At 40.2% G+C, this 26,801-nt stretch overlaps 1 protein-coding gene across 1 annotated transcript in view; it reads left to right on the forward strand.

The window, feature by feature from the left end:
* Positions 1 to 26,801, forward strand: part of PIEZO2 (piezo type mechanosensitive ion channel component 2) — a 321,451-nt gene that overhangs the window by 143,027 nt on the left and 151,623 nt on the right. Inside the window, exon 4 of the mRNA XM_075494355.1 lies at positions 7,897 to 7,939. Coding sequence (XP_075350470.1) covers positions 7,897 to 7,939 — 43 coding nt within the window. The remainder of the gene's footprint in view (positions 1 to 7,896; positions 7,940 to 26,801) is intronic.

A 26,801-nucleotide genomic window follows, 5' to 3' on the forward strand; every position in this document is an offset into this window, starting at 1 on the left:
ACCATAGCTGTTGTCTTCTTAATACTCATTTTAAAGCAATATGCATCTCTGTGCACACACACAAGCATAGTGTCAGTACTGTTGCACTTTGCTCTATATTCCTAGTCTGCTCATTTTATTAGCAAAAGTTCCCACTCTTTAAAATCTCCTTAGAGGAGAAATAGTGGTTTTGATGATGATTAATTTTCCGGTTAACATGGAATGAGTCAAGATTGCTTTTTTAATAGGAAAGCCATTTTTGTATCTCACAATAATAATTTAATATTTTCCTCACAGGAGAAGATACACAATAAATCTTTCCCATGACATTATCGTGTAGGGATCAAATTTGTACTCTTTATTCAGTCAAAAATCTGTTGAAAGCTGGTATGAGTGGAAAGCAAGTAAAGACTTGCAACGTCTGGTCTTTGTTCTTGGTATGACCTCTTTCTTGGTATGTATTCAGTAATCACTTTCTTCACCTAGCAAGAATGCTAGACCACTGGCCCTCCACTTCTGTTTTACTGGTGGTTATAGTCTCTTCAGTGTGCGCAGCACACCATAACAGCCCAGATTTTCCCTTATGCCTTCTCCTTGAGAAGTTGTTTTAAAAATGAAATAATCATAGAATCGTTTAGCTTGGAAAATACCTTTAAGATCATCAGGTCCAACCGTTAACCTAGCACTGCCAAGTCCACCACTAAACCAAGTCCCTAAGCACCACATCTACCCGTCTTTTAAATACCTCCAGGGATGGTGACTCAACCACTTCCCTGGGCAGCCTGTCCCAATGCTTGACAACCCTTTCAGGGAAGAGATTTTTCCTAATATCCCGTCTAAACCTCCCCTGGCACAACTTGAGGCCATTTCCTCTCGTCCTATCACTTGTTACCTGGGAGAAGAGACCGACCCCCACCTCTCTACAACCTCCTTTCAGGTAGTTGTAGAGAGCGATGAGGTCTCCCCTCAGCCTCCTTTTCTCCAGGCTAAACAACCCCAGCTCCCTCAGCCGCTCCTCAGAAGACTTCTGCTCTAGACCCTTCACCAGCTTCGTTGCCCTTCTCTGGACATGCTCCAGCACCTCAATGTCTCTCTTGTAGTGAGGGCCCCAAAACTGAACACAGTATTCGAGGTGCGGCCTCACCAGTGCCGAGTACAGGGGGAAATCTGCTCTTGTGCCTTACAGAACTGGCTCCCTGGGGTTTTGTGGTGAGTGTGGCTGTGGTGAGCATCCAGTCCAACCCTGCTTGTACATCAGGCAGTAGAAAGGCTCCTGCTCACTGTAGCAGGTGGGATACAGCCCAGAAAACAATCCTAAGCGTGAGTACCCTGACCTGCCCCTTCATCCCTCGAGGTGACTGTAACTGGAAAGCTTTTCTGGGAGCACTCCAGGACTGGGACTGGGAGTGGTGGGGTGAGCTGCATCTGCCTTAGCAAGCAGCACAACGTGATAGGAGTGAAGTAGTTAGTGTTCCTGGCCGCCACACGGTACATATTTTGAGTGGGGTTTACTGTGGATTAGCTCTGGTCTGGTCATGCAGACCGAATGCCCATTAGTGGTTGAAACACAGCAATTGTGTCCTTGGGGTGCGGTTTAGTTTCATGTGAAAGGAATCCAGTTTGTGTACTTGGAGATCACTCTGTCATGCAAACCAAAGCATGGTAAGAGACTTGTTCAAGAAATGCTTTCCTGATCTGAATTAAAACACCAGCATGGACACAGCAGAGTATTAATATGCCATATTAAGAGACCTCATTTTAAAAGAAAGTCATGTCATTATCCCAGATGATATACTGCAGTGATCAAATTACAAAGTGATGAGTGCAGGATGCAGCCTAGGTAGTTTGAATCAAAGGGAGAGGAAGTGTAAGAGAGATTTATTTCTCAAAATGGACAGATAGATGCTAAATGCCAAGGTAGCATTGTCTGATGCCGCTTCACACGAGATAAATGATCATTTTTGTAAGAGGCACATTGTATGTAACTAGCTATTGGATAGCCAATGTGCGGGTAAGTAAGCGCTAATAATATCTCTATACTACTGTGGAGCAAGTAAGAAAAAGTTCTTTCCTATGCCACATGCATTTCTGTAGTCAAAACTACTAGTCTGTTTCATAAAACCAGTGGTTCTGTATTGGTTAAAAAGCAAAAAAGAGAAAACATTATTTATTTATTTGTTTGTTTGTTTGGGAGAAGATAGAAGTTTGCTACTGGGAACAAGGAACTGGAAAGACTGTTAATAATATATGAAGCTGCTGAAGCCAACGTGTTCCAAACATGGCAGTTTTTATCAGTTGCAGTTGTGTACATTTCAGCTAGTTAGTCGTACTGGTTAGTAACTGGTTAGTAAGTACTAAGGTTATGAAGGAGAATATACAGTAGAGCAATGTTCCCCAATCCACTGAAAACAGACTGTGAAACCTCAAATGGTTTATATGGTACGCGTGTGTCTACTGAAAGAGAAGCTCTAGCAGGACAAGCCAGTGCGTTCATCCAGTTTGTTGAGAGTTTTTAGGTGTGGATTCAGATATTCGGGTCTCCGACTAGTCCAGCTGGGCTAGACTCTGTGAACTTCTGCCCTGTTCTCTGCTAAGTTGTTTGAGAAACAGAGTTGAGAAGTGGCACCTGCAATGGAAAGGTTTAGTAAAGTATTTCTTTCCATTTCTGGAGTATTCTGTATTACTGTTTTGTATCTCTTGAATATGTGAAAGTTTTGGGATGGTTTGGGTTTTTTTCTCTGGTTTGGAGAATACTAGTAAGTGTCACAGGCCTCAGTTAAAAATTTTGAAATTGGTAGGAATATTCTGACCAGTACAAAATCAGCAGTTCCTCTGAAACTCTTTTCCTGCAAAATGCTAGAGAAAAGGTCAATGCAGTTACTATTCCAAGAACATCTACCTGTTTCTAACGTATCATAACGGGGTTATGTAGGTCACACCTGCCTGTAACTCTCATGAGTTAAGTGTGACTGTGCTATGTCTGGTACCTTGCTAGTTCCTTCAGACTGCCTGGGTGACTCTCTGTGGTACCCCGTTGACGAGCTCAAAAAAATTTTTTTACCTTTGAGTTGATGTAATTTACAGATATTTTGTCCTATTCCAGTCATTGAAGATCTTCATACTATTCCCATTGTTTACTTGAATGCTGACAGGCTCACTTAATGCTTATTGAAAAATGTCAGACAATGTCTTTTGGTTCAATGAAGTCACATTTTTCCCTCTGGTCCTTATGCCAGATCACAGGCAGAAAAGAATGCAAGAATTATTATTCTTACTGTTAGAAAGCCTCAAGAGCAGAGCCAGACATGGGCATGTAGTTCTTAAAGTAGCCACTAACTCTGGAGAACTAAGGAGGTAGGAGGGCTGTGGGTGATCACTGCACACGGTCCTGGGGACCACAGGATCCATAGGGACCTTCACGCATACCTGCATGGGGATGGTATAGGAGGCATGTGTTTTTGCTGTGCATTTACAGTGCATGCCAGACTTCTCCCTGAACAGGGACCAGCTACAGACCTCCGCTGTACTGGCAGATAGGGCGTGATATGGCTCAAAGTGAATAGCTGTGCAACCTCCATGAATGACTGAAAATCACTTATCCTATATTTTTCCCCAACATTGGACACTATTAAGATTCAGCTGGACAGGGTGCTGGGCCATCTTGTCTAGACCATGCTTTTGTCAAGAAAGGTTGGACCAGTTGATCCTTGAGGTGCCTTCCAACCTGGTATGTTATGACTCTATGATTCTATGAATGTGTTATGCTGTGTTTTTCCTAAGCCCACCATTGCATTTCAGCAGCTAGGCAACTTCATTGTTTGTAAAGGTGAGCAGCCTAGCAGTTGATTATGAGTCCTCTCATTCACAGTAAGTTCATAGGAAGCAGAGAGTTGTAACCAAACCAAATCAAATACGGAAACTGCCACATAAATGAAAGCCTACCTGTCAAAGAAGACAACTTTTCATTTCAGAAAGATGTTTTTCATTTTATCTTATTAAATCTCATATTCTCACACTCTCATTCTTATGCTAGGATTTCATTGAGTGCATATGTGAGCATGATGTGCATTTTACCATTGTTCCTATTAAATATGAGCAGTAATTGTGGAAGTACATTATGCTTCATCTTTTTGAAGAATTTTAAAGCTAGTGCTGTTAATGTGAAACAGAATCTTTGGAACAGATGGGAATGGTCAGGCACTCTGGAGCAAATATTTGGAACAAAATCTTAATTAAACTTTTTTTTTTTTTTTAAGCTACCAAATGAAGGCATTCTTATAAACAGTTTTGGTATTTTTGACATGGTAGTAAAAAACAGAAAGCAAAGAGAAGCCAAATTAACTTAGCAACTGAAGTGTAGCAGTGGATCGATTCTGAAAGTCGACAGGTGAATGTTTTCCACAGTCCCAGCAGAGAGAAAGACTGAATTGAATAGTCAAATTCCTATTGATTTCTTTGGGAGCAGGATCAAGTCTTTAATTCATGAAAAACTCCTGTTTTGATTGTAATGAGAGTTACGTGACTTAAATCTTGGTTAATGTTTTGGAAGCACCGGGTAAGGTTTAAATCAAATAATAAGTTTTCTAGACTTTTAATAGCGTTATTCTTCTTAGTACTGCTGTTACCTCAGGGTATTTACTTTTGGCTGTTAGTGCAGTGTAGAAGTTGATACTATTGAGAATGGAATTGGCAAATCTTAAAACAGAATGTTTAGATCATAAACATTGTAAAATAAGACTCCATAAAAAAGATGTATATTTTTCTAATATGAAATGTTAGTTGTGTTCTTGGCAGGCTTTGCTTCAGAGAAGTCACATGCATTTCAAAGAGTGTTCTGCTAGCCAGCTGCAGCCAAAAGATTATTTCAAACCAGTGGAGAACCAATTCCCTTTTCTCTTTTGCTTTTTTCCTCTCTCTCTCTTCTGTAGAACTCTCTATATATCATACAACTGAAGTGTAGCCAATCATGGGGTGAAAAATTCATACAACTAGTATACACAACAGTGGAAAGCATAGAAGCACTGACTAAAGATGCCAGTACTAGTCTGTGCTTTAAGAAGTACTATTGAGATTTCTTTTCTTCAACACTCTTCAAATCTTCAAACTTCAAAAACTGTTGAATACTCTTTCAGAGCCAGCAGGACTGCATAAACTATATGGAGAATTGCTTGTGTCTGCGCTGAGCTTGCCTGTGGAGTGGCACAGTCATCTTTTTAGCAATGACTTGATTCATCAGTGCTACATGAAACCAGATATACTCCAGGGGTGTGCAGAAGGTGGTGGGATTGGGGGATAACTCATAATAGAAGATGTTAATGGAGTGGTTCTTTATTTATCTCAACGAAATGTTGACGGTTTATTGTGCTACACAGGATTTTTGGTTTTAATGTTTATTTGAAATAAATGTGTGTGATAATGTTTGTTGTCCTGCTTTAAAGATGCCTTTAGAGGACCTCTCTTTATAAAATATGAACTTAGTGTTGATGAAAGGTATTGTGTGTAGGTAGATGTGCAGGCAGAAGTCTTGCCTCACCTCAGGCAAATACAGGTGCCACAGTAGAAGCTCCCTGTACTGATCAAACAATGTACATTGTTCGGTTATTCCAGAACAGTGGCACAGTTGACTCATTTTTTTCCATAAAGTGAAGGTAGAACCTCAGTTTTGAAGCCTATTATTGCTGTGTACTCTGCTGGATATGGGCCTGAAATCCCTGCCTGCTTTGGACTGAACGGGGACAATTAAAAGTGTTTTTACATTGATCACTGGCTATAGCTGTAACAGTCCTGAACAGAAAAGCTTTGTGTCCATTGCCCTAAAGTACCATTAGAAAAGGTTTTTAGAGCCTTTCGCTGAAAATATGTGTGTGACTGAAGTTTGAAGTGACTGGCCGTGAGAAGTTGAATGAAGAAGGGGTTCCAGAAGAGTATAATGTGGTATACTGACCACGTCTGGAACTGGCCGTGAACCTACCCCTTAGCCAACCCAAATCCTTCCTGTATGGAGTGAAATGTCGGACTTTGGTTGATTTTAGGATCATATACTTTAATGTAGTTTCTTTTCCTCTTTCTAAAAAAAACAGATTAATGCAAGGAATTTATTTTCTGCAGGCCCATGTTAACTTCATTCTTTGGCTGTCCAGTTAGGAACTGTGAATAAAGCCTTGCACGACATAGGCCTATAAGGAAATTAGCTTTTTGGGTTTTATTCATTTCAGTTTTTATTTGCTCAGTCTGTGATTTGCAAACCAGACAGATACTAGATAATATTGTACAGAAAAATTGTATCATTACTTTAGAAATTTACCACATTCTCCTTGGGCTAAACTGGAAAGTTTAGTCAATTGAGTAGAAAGAATTCTGTCGCTAGGTTTAAAAAAAAACAAAACAAAAACCCAAACTCTCAAACCCAAAACTTCTTAGAAGTTGAGTTTTTAGATTCTTATCTAGATTGGCAGTAAGTGTCCTGAATTCAAAGATGAAAAGCATCTACTAGGTCTTATTCAAATATTTAACACATTGCAGGTTAGAGATAAATACCATACTACAAACGTGGCAGGTCATTGATTTCTGAGCTGATATCTTTAACAGAATGGAAAGGTAACGATGGTAAGAGACACATCTGCAGAGATTTTTCTGACTGATAATATTATGTCACCACTTTTCCCATACTAATTTAGCGAGTAGGACTTGGATTGTCAGTGGAAAGACTCTAATCCATTATTTTGCTATAGTCTTTGTATGGGCACTCGCTGCACAATACACATTTAATCCTGAAATTCTCCAGATTTAAATCAGACAAAATTGCTTTCCTTCATGTCTTTCCGCTCTTTCTCAGTACTTCTCGGCAACATTGTTACTTGTCTCTGAGTTTCTCTGGTACTACTAAATGTCACTCACAGGGAATCTGTTTGTTCCTAATTTATATTTCCCTTTCGGTGACGGGCTGCATCAGCAACAGGAGTTATTGTCACTTCTCTGGTCTCAGTTTACATACAATGAAGCATTCAGAAAGAACTGTAGTTGCTTACATTGCATGGAGTCCTGTTACATTTCCCACAGGAGTATAAAAAGACACAGAGCAAACCATGACCCAGCTTCATGTCCTCCTACATATTTGCCTTGCAGACCTGCGTGACTGGAGATATTTGTGCTCTTAGTAGCCTGTATTTATAATGACCACATAATGGTAGCAAGAAAGAGACTGTCAATAAGCAAAAAACTACCAAGAGGTGAAAACTGATCACCTAATCTTGCGGGGGGGGGGGGGTATTTTTGAGAAAATCTAGGTAAAAGTTGTATTAAATACATCAGAAATACTGAGGGCAACTCTTTGGATGAGTCTGCCCATTTGAGTAGTTGGTGGGGCTGAGTCCTTGATCATTTTGAGAAAGAGTCCTTTCCAGCTGTTTGTATGACTATGAAGGGTTAAACAATAAACCAGACATACATCTTCATGCTTTTGCTTAAAAATAAAAAGGCTGGATTTCAGAAAGAGCTGTAAAGCTTTCAGCAAGAATCAGGCAAACACTACAGTAAAATGAAAAGCTGAAATGTGAAGAGTGCGTGATGTGAGATGCCAGCTCAGCGCTTTCAGGAGTCATGTACAGATCATGTTGCTGTAGAAGAGGAGACCACCCTTGGAATCGCAGTGAACTGTAGCAGTGACCGGCTGCTTTGCAATGTAAAGGAGTTATATAGGCTGATACCCCTCCACACAGTTATGTCACCCAGTGGTAGCCTCTCTTAACAGTTCTTCACTCTGGGGAAAACAGATGTTCCTTACAAGTACTGCTGTAGGGGTGGAAATATCACCTTACTATACAGACTCCAGCTGCACAAGGAAAGGAGAAGAGTAAGAGTGTTCATACAATAAAGATTCTTTACTGAGGGTGTTTGTTTTTTCTCCTCTTTGTATAGGTTCAACATGGGAGAAAACATTACGGCAGATTGGTTTTGAAAGGTAAGCCATAAATTTGTTTCCTTACCAGTGCAAAAAGAACAGGAAGAAAAACTGCATGGGCAAGTTTGCAGAATTATTTATTTTAGCTGATCGAACGTATCTATGACCTCAAATTTAGAGAGGAAGTTATGCAGTGTCATGCACATATGGGTTCAGCTTTCCTGTTTATGTCCTCTTCTCTTTCCCCAGTCGATCTGAAGGAACTTATTCACCATATGAACTTGGCTCATAATGTTTTTTGCTGGCAACTATATAGCATGCTAGTATTAAAAAAGGTGACACACTATTTGGGCAGAAGTCTTACTTATGAATGAAAATATTACTCTCGCTCATATTATTTTTTCCATGAAGCTTCTAACCTGTGACATATTAGTTGACAAAAGTAAATGAAGTTGAAAGAGGACCAAAGCTGGCAGAGACCTATTTAGCATCAGAGGAAAATTCAGAATTCAGCATTCCTCGAGTGCAAGAACTTCTTGCAGCCAAACTTAACCACGAGGTCATCATATCAGAAACGTGTCTCTCTTGGAAATTAAACTAGGCCAAGCCCAGTAAAGGGTGATCTGATGTTGAGGTTCAGATGCTCAATCTCATGTTTATTCTTCTACAAATGGTAAGCAGAAGAATCTGCTCTCCACTTGAATAAAGTTTTGCTGTTTTCCCTTTATGGAGCGGCTTGCAGTTGTACACCAATGTGCTTGGGTAGCTGTTGACTGGGCAAGAAGGGATTTCTCTTCATGTTGCATGAGTGCGTACTGTGCATACTGCCTGGGCCATCTCAGCAAACCCTACAGACAATCAGGCCTTTCTGAAGTCAATACATAGCCATAGAAATCATATGAAACAGAAAATTAATTACTTGCAAATGGAAAGCAAGCTGCATTTTTCTTCTGACCTTTGCCTTGCATAAAGTTTTTACTACAACAAAACAGGTTGTTGTTACAACAAGACTGATACTTAAGTTTAATTGCCCTAACCTCTGCCTGTAATTAAGATTCTCAGATCTTGGCAGCAGTATATGAAAAGTTTTTTTCTATATCATCCTTTTATAGGAGGAGTCTGCTTAACTAAGACCACTCGAAGAAATAAATTTCTAAATACTTGACTTTCTCTGATCTCTGTCTAGAAATGTGGCAGCTGGGGGAAGGATTAAGGCTATCTCTAAATAGCTTCCAGGTCTTCAGGAGTTGTACCACAGACTTGTGGTCTGTGAAAGGTGGTCACCCATCTCTCTATAAGAACATCTGTTTGAAGTGTCTAAGGAGATGCTAGTGTCCTAATGACTAGTAATTCTCTTTCTTTAGAAGGTGATTTTGAAAGCATCTGTGTTATGATCCTGAGTGAGTATGCACACGGTCAGCCTGGTTTACTTGTTCAGCTAAATATATTAGATTTCCATGTTAGACATTACATTTGCAAAAATTGAAGGACAGTGCTCTCTTCAACATAGCAGATGCAGAAGTGCATGGAAAGATTATGTTTTGTTGTTATTCTCACAGCTATAAATAGTACATTGGTATACATTATTTTGGTTCTTCAAAGGAAACATAGAAAAGCAAATCACTTGAATGTGACAAATGTCTTGGGGCAATTTAGCTTTTCATTGGTACACAGCTATCTTTACAGGCTTGGGTTACTTTAAAAGTAAAATACTACCAAACAATAAAAACACTTTTCCTCAACCAAATAATATATAGAGGCCAAATTAATTTCTGTTGTAAATCTCTTGATATCAGTAGAGTCATTCTTGTAAAGACTTTGGCCAAACATTTTTAAACAAACAAATGAAAAACAGGCATTTTGTTTGCCATACGTTTTTATCACAACTTGAAAATCCAGACTGATATGGAATACTTACCATTTTGTAGCCGAGGAAACATGGGCATTTTCATTTCATGGCTTCCCACCAGTCAGAAATATTTTAAGACTTTAATCAGATCACTAAATAAAAATATGTCTCTCCTGCTGCCCCATAAGCTTAAAAATGCCCCAGTAATATAGGCAACCTGAGTAGAAAATTGCAGTCTTTCATTGTGTCAATACTTAGTAGTCCTTGATAGCTTTCTGATCAAAATTACTTTTAAAATGTTTCTGACTCAAATTTTTAATATTAGCAATTTTTAGAAGTTTTTAAAAATAATTTTAACAAACATAAAGTGAAGTGTACCACTTAACCTGTAGTTTCTGTTAAACCCATATGTAGATAGCATAAAACACAGTATTGATTGAAAGGAAAACTGTGATTCCATTTTGTTACAGCATCAGGGTAGGGGCTGTGGTTCATAAACATCAACTTGAGAAGACGCAGTGCCAAATCAAGAATCAGACTAGAAATTCCTTAACTGTGACACCTTACTGGATGTTGCCTATTTAGAGATAGAGTGTTTTTAACATCACTGCAAAAAAAGTTGGCTATTAGTGAAAATTACACACTCTCAGTTGCTAAGTTCGATATTGTTGAGGGGTTCTTTTTAATAGGTTGTGCTTTTTTCTCAAGTTACATCCAATTTGGTTTCTTGATGAGCATTTCATTCAGCATGATATCATACATGTCTGAAGGGTACTACAGTAAAATATTAATTCTTTCATCACCCTGTTCTTCTTTTAAGATTACAAATTAGCACCTGCTGGTGCTGTTTGTCTCCATCAGAATGGAAAAAAAAGTAGTTTTGAGGAGTGCTAGAATGAATTGATACCTTGGGTCTATTGTCTGAAACTGCCAGTGGAAAATGGTCAATTTTTTTAAGCTGAGTTCATTAGAAGTTCTATCTGTGGCAATTTCCAACTTGTGAGATGTTTCAAAACAACAAGGAGAACCCACACTAGCTGTGTACGTGCAATGTATGTACCACATGAAACATGGAGAATTCTTAATAGACTGAGTTACAGCTGAGAAGCCTGCCTGAGAGGAGGCAAGTACATAGAAGAGATTACTGCGCAGATCCCATTATTGCCATTCTAGTTTGGAAAGAAGAAGGGCTTTCAGGTGGCACTTCTGCACCCTGAGAGATTGATTGTCATCCTGGAGTAACTTTAATTAAAGCAGCACATTAGTTAGCACATAGCACAGATGGGGTGAAGATTTGAATGTACTTGGCTCCCCATAATCATAGAAGCAAATGTGTTCTCATATCAGCTTTTTCAGAGAAGAGGCAAAGAGAAAACAAGAAAAATAAAGTCCTTTAAACAGGTAGAACAATTAAGGTTTGGGGTTTTCTTAATAATAATAATCATCTTCTTACCTGTATTTTTAACACAAGCTTTTGTATGACGTGAATATATCAGCAATAACAAGCTGGTTGACTAAAAGATCCATGAGTAACACCTATATGAAGTCCAGTGTTAACTCCTTTATAGCAATATTTGCTTAATATCATATTTTATGTCATAGCTTAAGATCAGTATTTCTTATGCCTTAAGGAATAGTTTCCAAAGTAAACAAAGGGTTACACATTACTATATTTAATGCTTCGATGCCCGAAGTGAACTTAACTTGCAGTCACAGAAGTAGAAATCCCAGGTCTGCAGATCTCTCAAACCTGAGAGATTATTCTGGGTGTGTATCACTATGTGCTTTCCCCAGTCTTATTCTCTTCTGTAGGCATCCCTTTATGGCCACCGATAGAGACAGGGTAGTGGGCTACATCTATGTTAGGTCTAATCCCATACAGCTGTTCTCATATTATGTATTTCAACACTAAGAAAAGAAGCAGCAGCAGCACGTTTTGCTATTTAAAAACATATTCTTTGCAAGCTGTTGACTTAGACACCTGAGTCAGCTGTAAAATACCAATAGCATTTAAATATGTTGCTTGAGCAAGGACATTCTTATTCAGGAGGAAGCAAGATTTTTAGATACACAAAAGGAAAGATGTTCAAAGTAATGTCCTAAGGAGGAATATGTCTTTGCTTAAAAATTGGAAAATTCGTATAAAATGTTCCTCTTAACAGGCTGTTTTAGAGTGGGTTGAGGAACAGGAGATGTGGATGCTCAGTTTACATTGTAGAAAATTAAGCCCAGTTAATATACAGGTTATGTCATCACTGCTTTGTGGTTACATGATGTTTATTCTGGAATAGTAGAGTGTTTACATTGCTGTTGTCTTCATATCCTGAAAAACATAGAGGCACCAAGAGATCTGACTGCAAGGCTTTTATGTAAGCATTACTTGAGAGCTGAGGATGCTGCTTTTCAGTGCGGGAGAAATTAAAAATGCTGGAGCTTGAGTAAAGTAGCTTTATGTCCAGGAAATGACTGGAGTTAAGAGCTTTTCAATTAAATGGAGTATATGTGGGTTTGATAGATTTAAATGAAGGTCTTTATGTTATTGATTGTTTTTTGAGACATTACAAATAAGCTAATAGTAACATACTATAGTAGTCATCACCTTTGTCCAAGATGATCTTGACTGCAGTCCCTGACTGCATTTTCTGTAAAACATTTTGGAGAAATTTGGAGAATTATGAAAAATGTTAGCTTGTATTATGCTGCCTGTAAGAAACATGATTTAAAATGCTGAGCATGTGTGATACCTGGATATCAAGCAAACTGTCACCTTACATGGTTTCTTTAATAATCTTTAATAAGCCAAAGCAAGTAGATTTTTGGATAAATAGGATGACTTTTTTTGCCACTGTTAACCTGGGGGTTATTGTTCATTATTGGTGTTTAGATGACACCCACATATTCATGAAAATGTCTGGAAAGCAGTCAGCTCTGTTCCACTTTGTTCCAAATACAACTAAAAATGTGTTTCAGAAGGCGTTGTTCATCTCACTGGCTTAAGATTTTTTTCAGTCACCCGCAGGACCCAGTGGAAATGGCTCACTCAAACTCTCAAGTGATGAGTGAGTTATGAACAACTAACAGTGACTGTGCTTGTTTCCTGGCTACTCTGGCAATTAAAAAGACAGCTTAATGCACAAAGCCTGTTAAAATTCAAAAGGGAAGAGGATCAGGTCAGTCATTGAGCTGGTCTTCTCCTGTAGCGCAGTCCGTGGGGTCTTTCCAGGTCACGGCTGGGGCGAGGCTGGCAGCACGGAGCCTGGAAAGACCCACGGCCAGCGCTGGGGAAACTGCCACTTCCACACTGCAGAAAATGAAAACCAAAAGAAGGACTTTTTAAAAAATCTCCGTTTCTCTAATTTGAGCTACCAGATGATGGAGTTTATGTCCTTGTCTAGTAGATTCAATAGTGATTACGGAAATGTCTTCTCTCATGTATTTGTTGACCCAGAAATGATCTAATCATTTTAAAACTTTAAATGAGCGATATCGGGCCTCTTAAAACCCATTGTCCTGCAGGGTTTCCAGACTTCGAGTCTTCCTCTTACTACTCTTCTCTGAGTTGTAATTTCTAATGCGACTAGTAACTACTCAGCTACTAACAATGCATCTGTTCCCTTTTTACATTTGTTCCCGTGGTGTTTCTCTCCTGTGTGTAATGCTTTACATTACGGTTCCACAAAACAGACTTAAGAATGATTTAATAACTGTTATTATATGTTAAGTAAATACTAACTGTTTTAAAAAATATATATTTGAAGAATAACAGATGTGTGGTTATTACACTTTTGGCAACATTCGATAAGTATGTTTTTCATAATAAATAGCTGTTTCAGTGACACAGAGAAAGGAACTTTTGAGTACCAATTTCTTAGTAAAATGTAATTATCTGTATAAAAACCTGAGTTTTCCATACTGAAGGTACAACTTTGGTTGATAGCTTCAAACTGATTCTGAAATTATTGTTATTTTTGTGGTACACAAAAATTTTGTATTAATTTGAAGTTACATGTTTATATACGCAAAAGTGTGTGACTTGCGCTCTACATAATGCTAATATGACACATCTGCACCATTTGTACAGCAGCAACATCTATGTAGAAACTGCAACACGCAGCATCCCAGATTCTGGCTAAAGTGATGCTGAGGGTGAGCAACAGTGAAGCTGGTCCTGTTAGTAAAGTACTGCGTATTGACTTGTGGGCTTGTTATGCCTTTTTTAAAATCCTGTTACTATTTCTGAAGAATGAAATGGTAGTTGGCAATTGGTAGCTCTCACACCTCAAGGAAAGGAAAGGGAAAGAAGGTAGGAGCAGGGAATGGAATAAGACTGTCAAGGAAAGAGGAAAAGACCAAAAGGTTGCTATGTCAAGGCTAGACCCGAGCTGAGAAGATTGGCTCCTATTAAGATATATTGCAGATCTTCTATGTATTTTGGTAGCTCCTTCAACTATTCTTCTAGTCACAAGGTGATAAGGAAGACAATCTGCATTGTTTTTGTCTGAAGCAAAATAAACACAAGAGCCCCACATGCCACAGGTGGGGAGACACAGCTTTCCCAGTAGACGCCAGGAGCAAGTTAGCTGTCATCGCCGAGAGATGCGTTTTTGTTCCTATGTTGGTCTCTGAGAGTAGACGAATGTCTGCTTTTGCAGCTGCTCCACACATGCCCCTGCTCAGTCTAGCCAAAAATATTGTGTATATCTTCCCTACCCCTTGCAGAGACTGAGAACTCAATTTCCGAAATCACTCGTGACGTGCGGTGAGCGCTGGAATCCAGACGCATCAGAGACACTTCCCAAGTGCCTCCTTCCAGGTCTAGGTTGCTAATTACGAGCCTACTGGCGATCTGTTTTCCCTCTTTCCCCCATGCTTAGACTGCTTGTAACTTGCTGGGATATTTGAATGGTGCTTGGCCAGAGTTTCTCTGGGTGACATGTAAAGAATAAACAGAAAGAAGAGAATACGACTGGATTCTATAAATATTTAGTATGCACAATTCTGGCTTGGAAATCCAAGTACCATATGGTTTTCTATAGAGGCATCCCCCACTCCTCCCCACACTCTTCGGTGATTTAGTAAAAAGAATAAATATAAGTTTGAAATATAAAGTCTTATGCTGATAGCATGTTCCATAATTTCAGGCCCTTTTCTTTACATACAGCTGAATCCTACAGCCCTTTCTTGGGCAAGGCTCCCATTGACATCATGTTAGGAACATTGCCTCAGCCGGGGGCTGCAAGAGGCTGCAGGGTCTGATCCTGGAGAGGATATTTTAAAAGAAACAGTGCAGTCTGAATGTTCAGTGGTTTTCTTTGCAAATACTGAATAATTTGAGTGTGGGAAGGCAAGGAAAAATGGGCGCAGTGGTGCAATTGGAGGCATGGGGGAGAGCCCTGCCAGGCACCTCTTTCACCATTTTGGAAAAAAATAGCCATAGTAGCCTATGTGACTGTTTTGGTCTCCTGTCCCACTTACGCAAGTGCTTAAGTTTTGAGCACCCAGGTGCTTCCCCTGACTTTGGCAGGGTTCTCTTTTACAGCGTACTGTCCTTTAATTACTTCCTATCAGAGAAATTAGATTAGTTGATGTTTTGTTTATACTTTCTCTTGCTGTGCCCACTCTGGCCTCTCATATGACAAGGGTTAGTTTATAGCCTTCCTCAGCGTTCTTGGCGCATCTTTGTCTAATATATGATGTCCGTCGTACTTTTGTAGTAGTTAGTGAATGAGAATTTATTCTGCAGTGATTACGATTGCGTATGTTCTTTGAATAACATGGCAGATAAATGTAACGTAGGGAGCTGAGGAGATGGAACCAATTCCCCACCTTCCCTTGGGAGGCTGTGAGTGAAAGAGCAGTTTATTGCTTACAACAGAATTGTTGTCTTCTGGGTGATAGTTTAGTCGTTTCTCTGTCTGGCTTTTACCTAATCGATAGGTAGGGATGTGGGGGCAGAGGACCACACCAGAAGGGCTTATTCGTGTCCTTGCAGCTGCAACGCTGCACTTCTTTTCTCAGGGGGCGATGGACGGCGAGTGAGGGGGGCTTCCCACGCACGTGCACTTGTCTCCAGGCGAAGGGCAGCACAGGGTCCTGAGTCCTGGGAAGACAGGGGGACTGAGGATGCTTTAATTTAGTTTTCAAAGCTTCCCTCCTTTTGTTACTTCGTGGTGGCCAGGACTTGTGGAATTTGTGCATGTGTGTGCTGAAGTATTCGTGTTGTTTATAGTGTGGGAAATGGGGAAGAAATGTGTTTTCAGTTTCATTTGATATATTTTGCATGCCTGAGGTTCTGTCTTAAATTGAGTTTTCTTCGCTGCTCTGACAAAAAGTGAGACTTTGAAATAAAAGTCTGAGTTACAGAGAAAGCCAGAATAAAAATTGGATTATATTTGCAAACAAACACATTATTTAAAAAGATATGAAGAATACTGAAGTTTTTTTTCCCTAATACTGTGTCAGCTGAAATCTTTTAGTCAGTATTAAATACTGAAATAGAAACACATTAAATCTAGTTTTAAACCACTTTAACTTTGTGGATTTTATTCCAATGTCCACTTTTATTCCAACGTTGCTGAAATCAGTGTGTAGTCAGTCCAGTGTGCTCAGGCACAAGTTACTGTGAGTAAAGCTTTTTCTGGTTGCCTGTTAGCAAACAATACCCTGTGTTGGACGTGCTATAGTAGCCTGTGAAGTAACCTAATCCTGTTGCTCCCACTGAGAAGGAAATAATTTCAGGGCAGCCGCCCGCGCCCCTACAGCGAGCATAATCTGAAATGAGATCAGAACTAATAAGTCCCCTATTTTGGACTATTATCCCATTTACCACTTGTGTTTCATGGTGCCCTAAGAACCATGGCCTATGAAGAATTTCTGCTTTTAACTCCAGCCCTGGGCTGTATCCGTAAAGCCAGGCAGCCGTTCCCATTTCAGGGTGGTTTGGTTGTTGCCATGGAAGGACCTTCAGGGAGGCTCCATCGATCCTGAAGTTCCTCTTTTTGCTGTGTTTGGTTTATTTTCCCCCAGCAGCGTAGGGATGTTTGTACCTGCACTTTCTGTGTCGGGTGAGCAAGTACCCTACTCTCCAGGGGAAAATACAGCATCTGTCACAGTTAACTCCCAAGACTCCTGCTTAGAATTTGATTAGTCTTCTGCTTATTCCAAGATATGGATTATATTCCGTTATTTACCTGCAGAAAGGGATGTGGGGGTGCTGGTCGGCAGCAGGCTCAGTGTGAGTCAGCAGTGTGCCCTGGCAGCCAAGGGGGCAAACCGCATCCTGGGGTGCATCAAACACAGCATGACCAGCCGGCCAAAAGAGGGGATTGTCCCGCTGTATTTAGCATTGGTGCGGCCTCACCTTGAATACTGCATGCAGTTCTGGGCCCCACAATTTAAGAAGGATGTGAAGTTCCTTGAATGAGTCCAGAGGAGGGCAACAAAGCTGGTGAAAAGGCTGGAGGGCATGTCCTATGAGGAGCAGTTGAGGACTTTGGGCTTGTCTGGGTTGGAGAAGAGGATGCTGAGGGGCGACCTCATTGCTCTCTACAGCTTCCTGAGGAGGGGACGTGGAGAGGGAGGTGCTGATCTCTTCTCCCTGGGATCCAGTGATAGGACGTGTGGGAATGGTTCAAATCTGTGCCAGGGGAGGTTCAGACTGGCCATTAGGAAGCATTTCTTTACTGAGAGGGTGGTCAAACCCTGGCACAGGCTTCCTAGAGAGGTGGTGGATGCCCCAAGCCTGTCAGTGTTTAAGAGGCATTTGGACAATGTCCTTAACAACATGCTTTAACTTTTGGTCAGCCATGAATTGGTCAGGCAGTTGGACTAGATGGTCATTGTACGTCCCTTCCAACTGTTCTGTTCTGTTCTGTTCAGTCCTGTCCTGTCCTATCCTATCCTATTATTTGCTCTACCAGTGGTTCTTTTAGTTTACTTTTAAAACTTAAGCTAACTTTTAAACTTAAGCTAGTTATAAGAAAAGCTGACTTTTGACAGATGTCATTTGCATAAGTTTTGCAATATACTATCCTGCCTTTTGCAAAATAAACACATTTCTTCTTAACGATCATGTCATAGAATATTTTTTAATATATTGCTAGGGATGGTTTTGTAGCCTTTGTGCTGCATACCTGTGAGATGGTAAAGAGAGATTCACCAAGTAAGACTTTTTTTATAGAAGCTAGTCAGGAGATGATCACCATTTGTCTAAAACACTTAGACTAGTAATTGCTTCCTTACCAGATTTTCTCAAAGCTGTCCTTATTAAAAAAAGTGATAAAACTATCTATCATGAAATATGTAAACATTCACTAAAATAACTTCATTTGTTTTGAGCAGATTTAAGAGATTTTCTATGTTTTAATCCCCTGTTTTTTCTGTTTAAGCAATTATCTTAATGGTAACATAAACAATCTCTACCAAAAATAATTATAGTAATCATGGCTATTCTCTAGAGTACATCACTGTAATATGCCAAGAAAGGTATTTCCTCTGAGTTGATTGCAGCTACTTTGACACCTTCTTTTTAAACAACATTGAAAGCAGCAACGTGAATTTTCTAGATGTCTGAACACACAGTCCTTAATTATATAAGCAACTCAGTAGACTTCAAGGGTATATCTCATGAGAGTAAACACTATGGAACCAAGGCAAAAATTGTTAGTGGCATAAATAAATAAACTAGATTTTAGAGAATATAGTCAATTCTCCAGAATTTAGAGAATTCTAAATTCTCTAACTTAGACAGAATTCAGATATTAAAAATCCAAGCTGGACATCACACCAGGTAGTCCAGAGGAAAATCACGTTGTTTGTTATAAACGTAAAGCACAGTTGTGCGATCACTGTGTTTTAATCCTCTGCATGGATAGGCTGAAGGTCAAGAAGCCACTTACTCGTGGGAAGCGTGACAGTCCTGCTTCCTCTTCAGCCTCCTGTGCACCCACCAAAAGATCTGGTGTGCAAACGTGCTGGAGGCAGAGCTCTCGCAGGTAACGAATCTCTTAATCGTGTGACGTGCCTATGATAAATCTCAAGTTCAGCTGTATGTAGATGCGAAACACATCAGTGTTATTAATTACAAGATGCTTTATGAACAGGCAGGTTCCCGACTTTTTTCTTTTCTTCTTTTTTTTTTTTTTTTTTTTGAGTTAGGGTTGTCGGGCCTGAGGGATCAAATTGGATTTATCTCCAGATCTAATAGAGGACCAACAGTGTCAGTATACGTTTGCCAGTGGTCCTACTTCCTCGCTAGAGACTCTGTCTTACAGAGACTTGCAGTGATATCAAGACTGCTTGATCCTAGGCATATTTTGGCCAATTTGCTGAGTTTGGCAAAAGGGTTGTGAAGAGTCTCTTTTCTTTAAAAAACCACGACTCTTGGATTCTGGGAACATTAAAAATCAAACAATTTATCATTCTGAACAGTTTAAAAGCAGCAAAATAACATCTTTCAAGTGCCTGAGTCACTTTGGGAGTTGGGTTTGTAACTCGAGAATCCTTATGACTCTTGAACATTTTATCTGTAATCTTTCTGTTGCAAGTGCTAGGAACTTAGCTGAATCAACGCTGCGCTTCTGATTTTCTAAATGAAAGTGCTGCCCAAATCTACTTCTGCTGCAGTATTTCAAAAGCCAAAAATCCACTAATCCTTTCCCTTGTTCTTTTTTTTTTTTTTTTTTGACAAAAAAGATCCACTTTTGCTGAAAATAGTCTTGCCTTAGTCCTATGCATCCTAATATGCCTGATCCTAATATAATAACAATTTTACTGCATTAAGCATTCTTCCTTCATGCTTGCATAAAATTTTAGATTTTACTAGTGGGGAGAAATCCATGTAAAACTTTGCTTGAGCTATACTGTAGTTAAGCATTATAGAAACTTTATAGCTGTTGCTTTTTCTTAAACCACACCCTGGGGAGCTGACCTTTTACATGGCTTTGCGTTGCAGCTTTCGTACCTGTTTTAGCTTTTGTTCTTTAAGAAAAGTCAACTTTGAAATATACCCCACTTGAAGAAGTCTTTCAAACAAACCTGAAACTTACTTATTTATCAGCATGGGTGAAGGTTGCTTATGTACATCATAGTGTTTCTTTAACAGTAGAGCAAAGGTGTATTTAGAAGCCAAGCCAAATACTTTTATAAAGTTACTTTCCAATGCTTCCAACCCTGTGGATAGCTTTTGGGAAATTGAATAATTTAATAGCCCAGGGCAAAATAGAAATTAATATGGGCTTGTCCCATGCTTCCAGTCTTAAAAGTATGTCTACTAGAGCAATTTGGATCAAAACAGAAATTCAAATTTTGCGCCTTAGGACTATCTCTGATTATAGTGACTTTGTAATTCTGCATGTTAGATTAAGGACAGACCTCACATACAGAAGGTAATTTAGGGGTGGGAAGTGTTGGGTTTTTTAGCATGGAAATATAAATCCATAATTTTGGGGCCAGTGAAAATTTTGATTTCCAGACAGAATGTCAGTATCTATAATTTCTGAAAACATGGCCACTTATTTGTGACCTGTTTGAAAAATGTTCATGTTTTCCAATGTGCCTTTATTTTTCCTGCCTGTAAAGAGGTGTCTGGTACTAGATACACTCAGATGAAGATACCAAAGATACGTATTTTGGTATGTACTAGTGTTTAGCAAGAAACAAAAAGTAATTTTCCTTTTCCTTGCTACATTGATTACTTCCTTTGCAGATATAAAGATACATTCCCTGAAGTGTTTTCATGGCTTTTCTGCTATTGTCAAACTTAAAGTAATAAATAAATAAAAATTGGATGCCAAAAATAATCATGAATAGCTACAAAGTGGAATGATTTTAAATTAATGTTATTTTTCTTCTGGTTTCTAACCTTTAAGAGTGAAGTTGCTTCACGTTTCACAGCTTTTCTTCGTAGCTGTGAGGGCTGAAAATGGATATGTGAATTCTTTGTTAAGGAAAAGTTGGTGACTCTCGCAGTCACATGGCTGCAGAAGGTGAAACTTTAGGAGAACATAGGATCCCTGGTAAAGCTTTGGCAACTATCAAGGTAATGCTTAAGCTGTGAAAAACTCTTTTGCAACACTAATCGTGTAACTACATCTCAGTCTTACAAGGGGAATGGTTTTAAGCTACCTTGTCTCCAGTATGCTAGCCTGATTTCTGCACTATGAGAATGAATCGAGCGACTGTTAGATATCTGATTCTGTAAACTGCAGACAACCAAACTGCCAGGGTGGGAACGGTAGTACAGCTTTTATATTTGTTCCATATTGCTGCAAACAGCAGCATATCTATCTTCTTCTGTGTCTGTCATCTCTTCTTCCCTCCCCTCCCCTCATGCTGTCACTGCAGTGTCATAAAATTTCTTTCTTCTGCTTCAGCATGTAGAAAACTACTTTGATTACTTTTTATTTATTTGCTGTCTTCCTGTAGCTTAAGTGTATGTGTGTGTTTGCCATCAGACCGCATCCCCCCGCTACGTGATGACATTGGCAACTGATTGCACAACGGAAAGATTCATTGTTCTGGCAGATGCAGTTGTGAATGAACAGTCAAATCAGCTGTAACTTTTAAATTAAAAACTCATCAGTGAAGACAATAAAGCACATGAATGCAAAAAACAAGGATAAAAAGTCATGCAGTGGTATAAAAATAAAGCCTGATATAATTCAAAGGTGAAAGAATACATTTGTGGATTCTGTAATAGTATTTTCACATTCATTTAATAATTTTCTTCCAGCTAATAAAGTTTTTAAAGTAAAAAACTGATTTTTTAAAGTAAAAAACTGATTAGCTCTGTATCTAAAGCATGTTCATCATGATAGACTAGTTGCAACAACCTCACTGTGCACAAGTCCTAAAATACATTTGAAGTCTGGTCAAATACTCCTCTTTTTGAGAGCTCTGGAAATGCTCGGAGTGACTAGAAAACTAAGAGAAATAAAATCAGGTATATGAAGGCCTTTTGTATATGCGAAAAACAAAGTAGCTGAATGAATAGAAAATGTTAGTAGACTTTGTCAGTATTAAAAAGGAAGATTATTAAATGCTTTGGGCAAATGGTGAGCTAATGTGAAAGAGTAGTGTAAACTGGTGAATAATTAATCAGAAAAAAAATAGAGGAAATGAGTGAGGTTTCTTTATTTCAGAAAATAACATTTGTGTTGAAAAGTTAACCTAACCCTGGAAGAGAGCTCCATAGTATAGGGTTTTTCCCATTTTTTTGACATGAGTAAATGTTCTGTACTGACTCTTCCAAGCAGCCAGTAAATATTCTTTTCCATATGCATATGATGAGAAAAATGGAGCGGAGGTTAACACCCCCAGTTCACTGGGGACTCATGTGGCCTCTGCACACTGTCAGAACGCAAAGGAATATATACTGTTATTGTGAAATCTGGATGAATTATGGGAACTTACTGAGAAGCCAAGATTTCCCTTCGTGGGCTACCATTCAGAGGAGAAAAATACATGTGGGAGGAAAGAAGAGATGCAGGACTTGATGCTCACATCTGCTCCAGTTCAGTGCTGCTAGAAATCAGATCAGTCTGCCTCCATATTTCATTTCCTTCTGTAATCTTGACCAATAATTTATAATTGGTATCAGCTGATCATCTGGCTCTCTCTTTCCATGGCAAAATGAGTGAGCAAAGAACTTTATCCTCCTACTCTTTACTGTCCAAGAGACGATAAAACTTTGAAAGACAAAGATCTCTATTAATTTTTAATGAAGTCTCTGAAACATCCTCCTAGTCAATCTCTTTTCATTATTTCTGGTATGCCTTGGTTTTTTGGGAAACAGCGCTTTAGGAATCCATGTGAGCTGAGATACAGCTTTGTTAATTGCAGGCAGCGTCATTATGATTTTTTGCCTGGTGTATCAGCTTTCTTCAAGATTGTATTCTGGGTGAAGGTACTTGGAGTGGACCTCTGGAGAGCAGTTCCCGAGTCGGAAATAACACATATGCTGCCACATCCCTTTGCAAAATCATGCTCATAGACCAGACCCTTGGCTCCAGCTGCTCCTTCAGTCCTGTCTCTGCTCTGGGACTTACTCTGGCAGTGCTGATGTTTTGCAGAAGTGACTGGTACAATTCCAACAGAAGGACTCAGGGAGGCTTTTTATGCCATTCCCACTCCTCTCTTATTGGGAATGGTACAGGCTCTAACTTAGCAGCTTTTTATGGTGCACGTTTCAATTCTGTGCATGTTTGCAAAACATTGATTGCCCATTCAGTTTAATTATATTAATAATATGACCGTGTGAAGACAGTTTTAATTAGTGAGCAGAAAGAGGGTGATTCCTCTTGTTATTATGTTCAGGGAGAAGTCTGAAACCAAATAGGTCAAAATAAGATTATTTTTAAGGCAGACAGCATTGTAGTCTATGGCAGGAAGATGACAGTAATTAAAATCAGTACTTTCAGTAAAAAGGAAGAGACTGTGGTGCACCTAGTATTTCCTGCTGTATTTAGCGTTGGTGCGGCCTCACCTTGAATACTGCATGCAGTTCTGGGCCCCACAATATAAGAAGGATGTGAAGGTCCTTGAATGCGTCCAGAGGAGGGCAACAAAGCTGGTGAAAGGGCTGGAAGGCATGTCCTATGAGGAGTGGCTGAGGACTTTGGGCTTGTCTGGTTTGGAGAAGAGGATGCTGAGGGGCGACCTCATTGCTGTCTACAGCTTCCTGAGGAGGGGACGTGGAGAGGGAGGTGCTGATCCCTTCTCCCTGGGATCCAGTGATAGGACGCATGGGAATGGTTCAAAGCTGTGTCAGGGGAGGTTCAGACTGGCCATCAGGAAGCATGTCTTTACTGAGAGGGTGGTCAAACCCTGGCACAGGCTTCCTAGAGAGGTGGTTGATGCCCCAAGCCTGTCAGCGTTTAAGAGGCATTTGGACAATGTCCTTAACAACATGCTTTAACTTTTGGTCAGCCATGAATTGGTCAGGCAGTTGGACTAGATGGTCATTGTAGGTCCCTTCCAACTGAACTATTCTGTTCTTTTCTGTTGTTTTCTGTTCTATTCTATTCTATTCTATTCTATTCTAGTAGGAGACTTAGACTTTCAAGAGAGGGAGCTGTGGAAGGTGGTCGTTCATTCTAGCAAATGTTAGCAGAGCACAGTACGCCTGTTTTCATCCTGGTACTTCTCTGCCAGCCCCCTCCACAGGAGTGTTACACTGGCTGTATATTTATGACAGAATTCCCAAATCCAATGGTGGCAGCTTTCAGTCTTTTTTATGCAACACCAGTGGTTAAAAAAACAACAAGACTTAAAAATGCTCACAGGTAGTCCTTAGATAAAACTAGGGAGATAAATAAGAGATCGTGAGGCACAGGGACATAAATCAAATAGGTAAATTTCTGCTAACTGCACACGTGCAGTCAGCAACCCAATGAGATTAAAATGGGATTAAATGAGATTAAAGGGGAATGAAGCTTAAAGTTGAACAGGGATATTTTTAATAACTTAATGAGAAAGTAATCTATTTCTACCACATTGAAACCAAAAGCTGAAAACTGGATGGTTATTACTTTATGTCATTTCTAACAGCGTGCTACAGTCGTCTAGGTACTTTGCAAAAAGAAGAGCAACCTCATGTCACTTAGGTACCTACAGACTAATAGAAGCTATGACAAGTAAAGGAGTATCATGAAATCGAAGTAAGTGATGGCAGAGCAATCTCTAACTGAGGCTTCATAGTTACTAAGCGTTAGATTTTATACCTCAGATATGTTCTCCTTGCTAACTGCCAGTGAGGAGAAATTTTCTCTGCGCTCGAACAATTGTATAATTTCCATGTAGAATTCTTGTGCCTATGAAGCGTGTCATTGTGTCACGTTGATCTGATGGTCTGGGCTGCCTCAGCAATGGCATAAGGTCCTCTCAGAAGTCGTCTCCATTCAGTAGGAATCTTATTTATCCAACTGTTTGCGTTAGGTTTTTAGGTTGCTCGTTTCCTGCCACCCCTTGCGCTTATTTTCTTTTCAGCTAAATTAATTTCGGCTAACTTTTCTCATGCCATTTAACCTAGGGATTCAAAGGAAATGAACATCTGATAGAAGGTATTTTATGGCCTGCGTTGTTTGAGCACTTGAGTTGTGAGACTGTTGTCAGTGTTTTTCTTGGCACGGCCCAGCCTCCTGCAGTACCGTGGTAGCTGGGAGCAATACAGTGGTAAACCCACCAGCAGCAGAATGTAAGCCAGTCTTTGTTTTAATCTGGAGAGCAATCAGCATTGCAATTAGTCTCCAAAAACTCTCTAGGATGCATGCTTAACGGTTTGGCTTTGTGTTTTATTTTGTTTTTGTTGGTTTTTGTTCATGAATAAATCATGTGAGATCTCCAAATAGCAATTGGCACATGAAACACAAGGAAGCCTGTGGCCAGTGGAGTGCTAACGTACGGTGAGCAGGGTCTGAGCAGCCTGCTGCAGTATGCTGACAGAGGGCAGCCAGCTTGGAGGTAAAAGCAGGAGCACTCGACTGCAGCTCCTTTTTGCCCCCTTTGGATCTGAGCAATCCTGTCCTTTTCGATGCTCAGCCAAGGTAAGAGTCTCCCACGCTGGCAAAACACTACCATAGTTGCCTCCCACACCTGAGGGAGGTCTTTGGTGGCCACACATCCCAGCCATTGAGCAGATAGCCTCAACAGTGCAGGGAGCTAGTCCTCTCCCCTCCCACTTGTACATGGGGTGTTTGCCACCCAGGAATTGTATCATATGCTCCATTTACAGAAAAATAAGAAGCGACATCTCAGGGCTTTGGGACATTTAGTTTGCCACTGATTTCTACCGCTCTTCTTTTTCAACTTGATGCTGTAGGATTGAACAAGTGCACCAAGGGTAAATCAGGATGTTTCTTTTGGCCGGTTTTAATGGAAATCAGTGGAGGGGCGAGGGGAGATGTTGCACACGTGCCCCTGATGGCTGGAGCCTGCTTCCTGCGGTGCCCATGTGCTTCTGCCTCTAAGCTACTGGGATTTACAGGCAGGTGACGGTGGGGAAGGTTAGATGTTGCCTTCTGTCCTGTCCCTCTTGATGCTGCAAAGACAAAGCCGGGCATGGCCAGAGCAGGCAAGGTAAACTGGGAGCTGTTTCACGTGGAAGAATTGAGGGTCTTGGTGAATGGTCCCGTCCCTGCAAACGTGGCACTTGGATAGTTTTTAATGAGGAATGGGGCTGGGGGGGTGGAGGGATCCCCCATGCACTCGCTGAAGCGCAATGGGCACTCCAGCTCGAACCGTGGCATTTCCTAGTGGCTGCGTACCTTTCCTCTGTATCGAGGGTAATCTGGCTTTGTAAAATGGCAGTAATTTACAATGTTGCTTGCTTTAATTGGAGGAAATAGTATTCCCTCCTCATCTGCAGCTGACTCAAAAATCTGGATGTGTCTTTTACTTTCTGTGATTATATTATATGCTGGCTATAGAATGAATTAAAAAGTAGTTTGAAATGATGATCTGTTCATGCTCCAACCAGTGAAAGCTGCAGAGAGAGGGAGCAAATATGTTTTGAAATAATCACTGAATGTCAGCCTGCTTCAGTCGTTTCAGCACTTTCTTTTAGTTGTGAATATTGCAGAACATATGGATATCTGTATGCCTTTATGTAAACATTTTGCTGTCAGTCACCAAGTATTTATGAGCATTATGGACAGATTTAACTGTGAATGTTTTGCAGTGATCAATGAATGCTGAATTAGTGCTTTAGCCAAATCCCTATACAGGGTGTGCGTAAGTGAGGAGCAAGTGAGAAGCGTACATACTCGCAATGGAAAGTCTCTCTGAAGATCTCAGACCAAAATGCACCTACAGCTGAGGTGTCCTCAGGTCTCTTCTGCTCACTTTGGCTCTGCCTCCATCTGGGATCACATTCCCATTTTGACCTGAAATACTTTGTGCTGTGGATGGGCTCGTCATTTCCACAGCACTGTGGGGCTGGCGCGTGCAGCGCCGTGGGTGTGGAGGGGAATGTGCTCACTTCCCCTTGGCTGGGCGACATCAGCCCTGCTCCACCTTTGGAGCTGCAGGACACGGGCAAAGCGAGCTGGATGTTGTACTGTCACGAGTCTGGCAGTA

Source organism: Mycteria americana, chromosome 2, assembly GCF_035582795.1.
Source record: "Mycteria americana isolate JAX WOST 10 ecotype Jacksonville Zoo and Gardens chromosome 2, USCA_MyAme_1.0, whole genome shotgun sequence".
NCBI lineage: Eukaryota > Metazoa > Chordata > Aves > Ciconiiformes > Ciconiidae > Mycteria > Mycteria americana.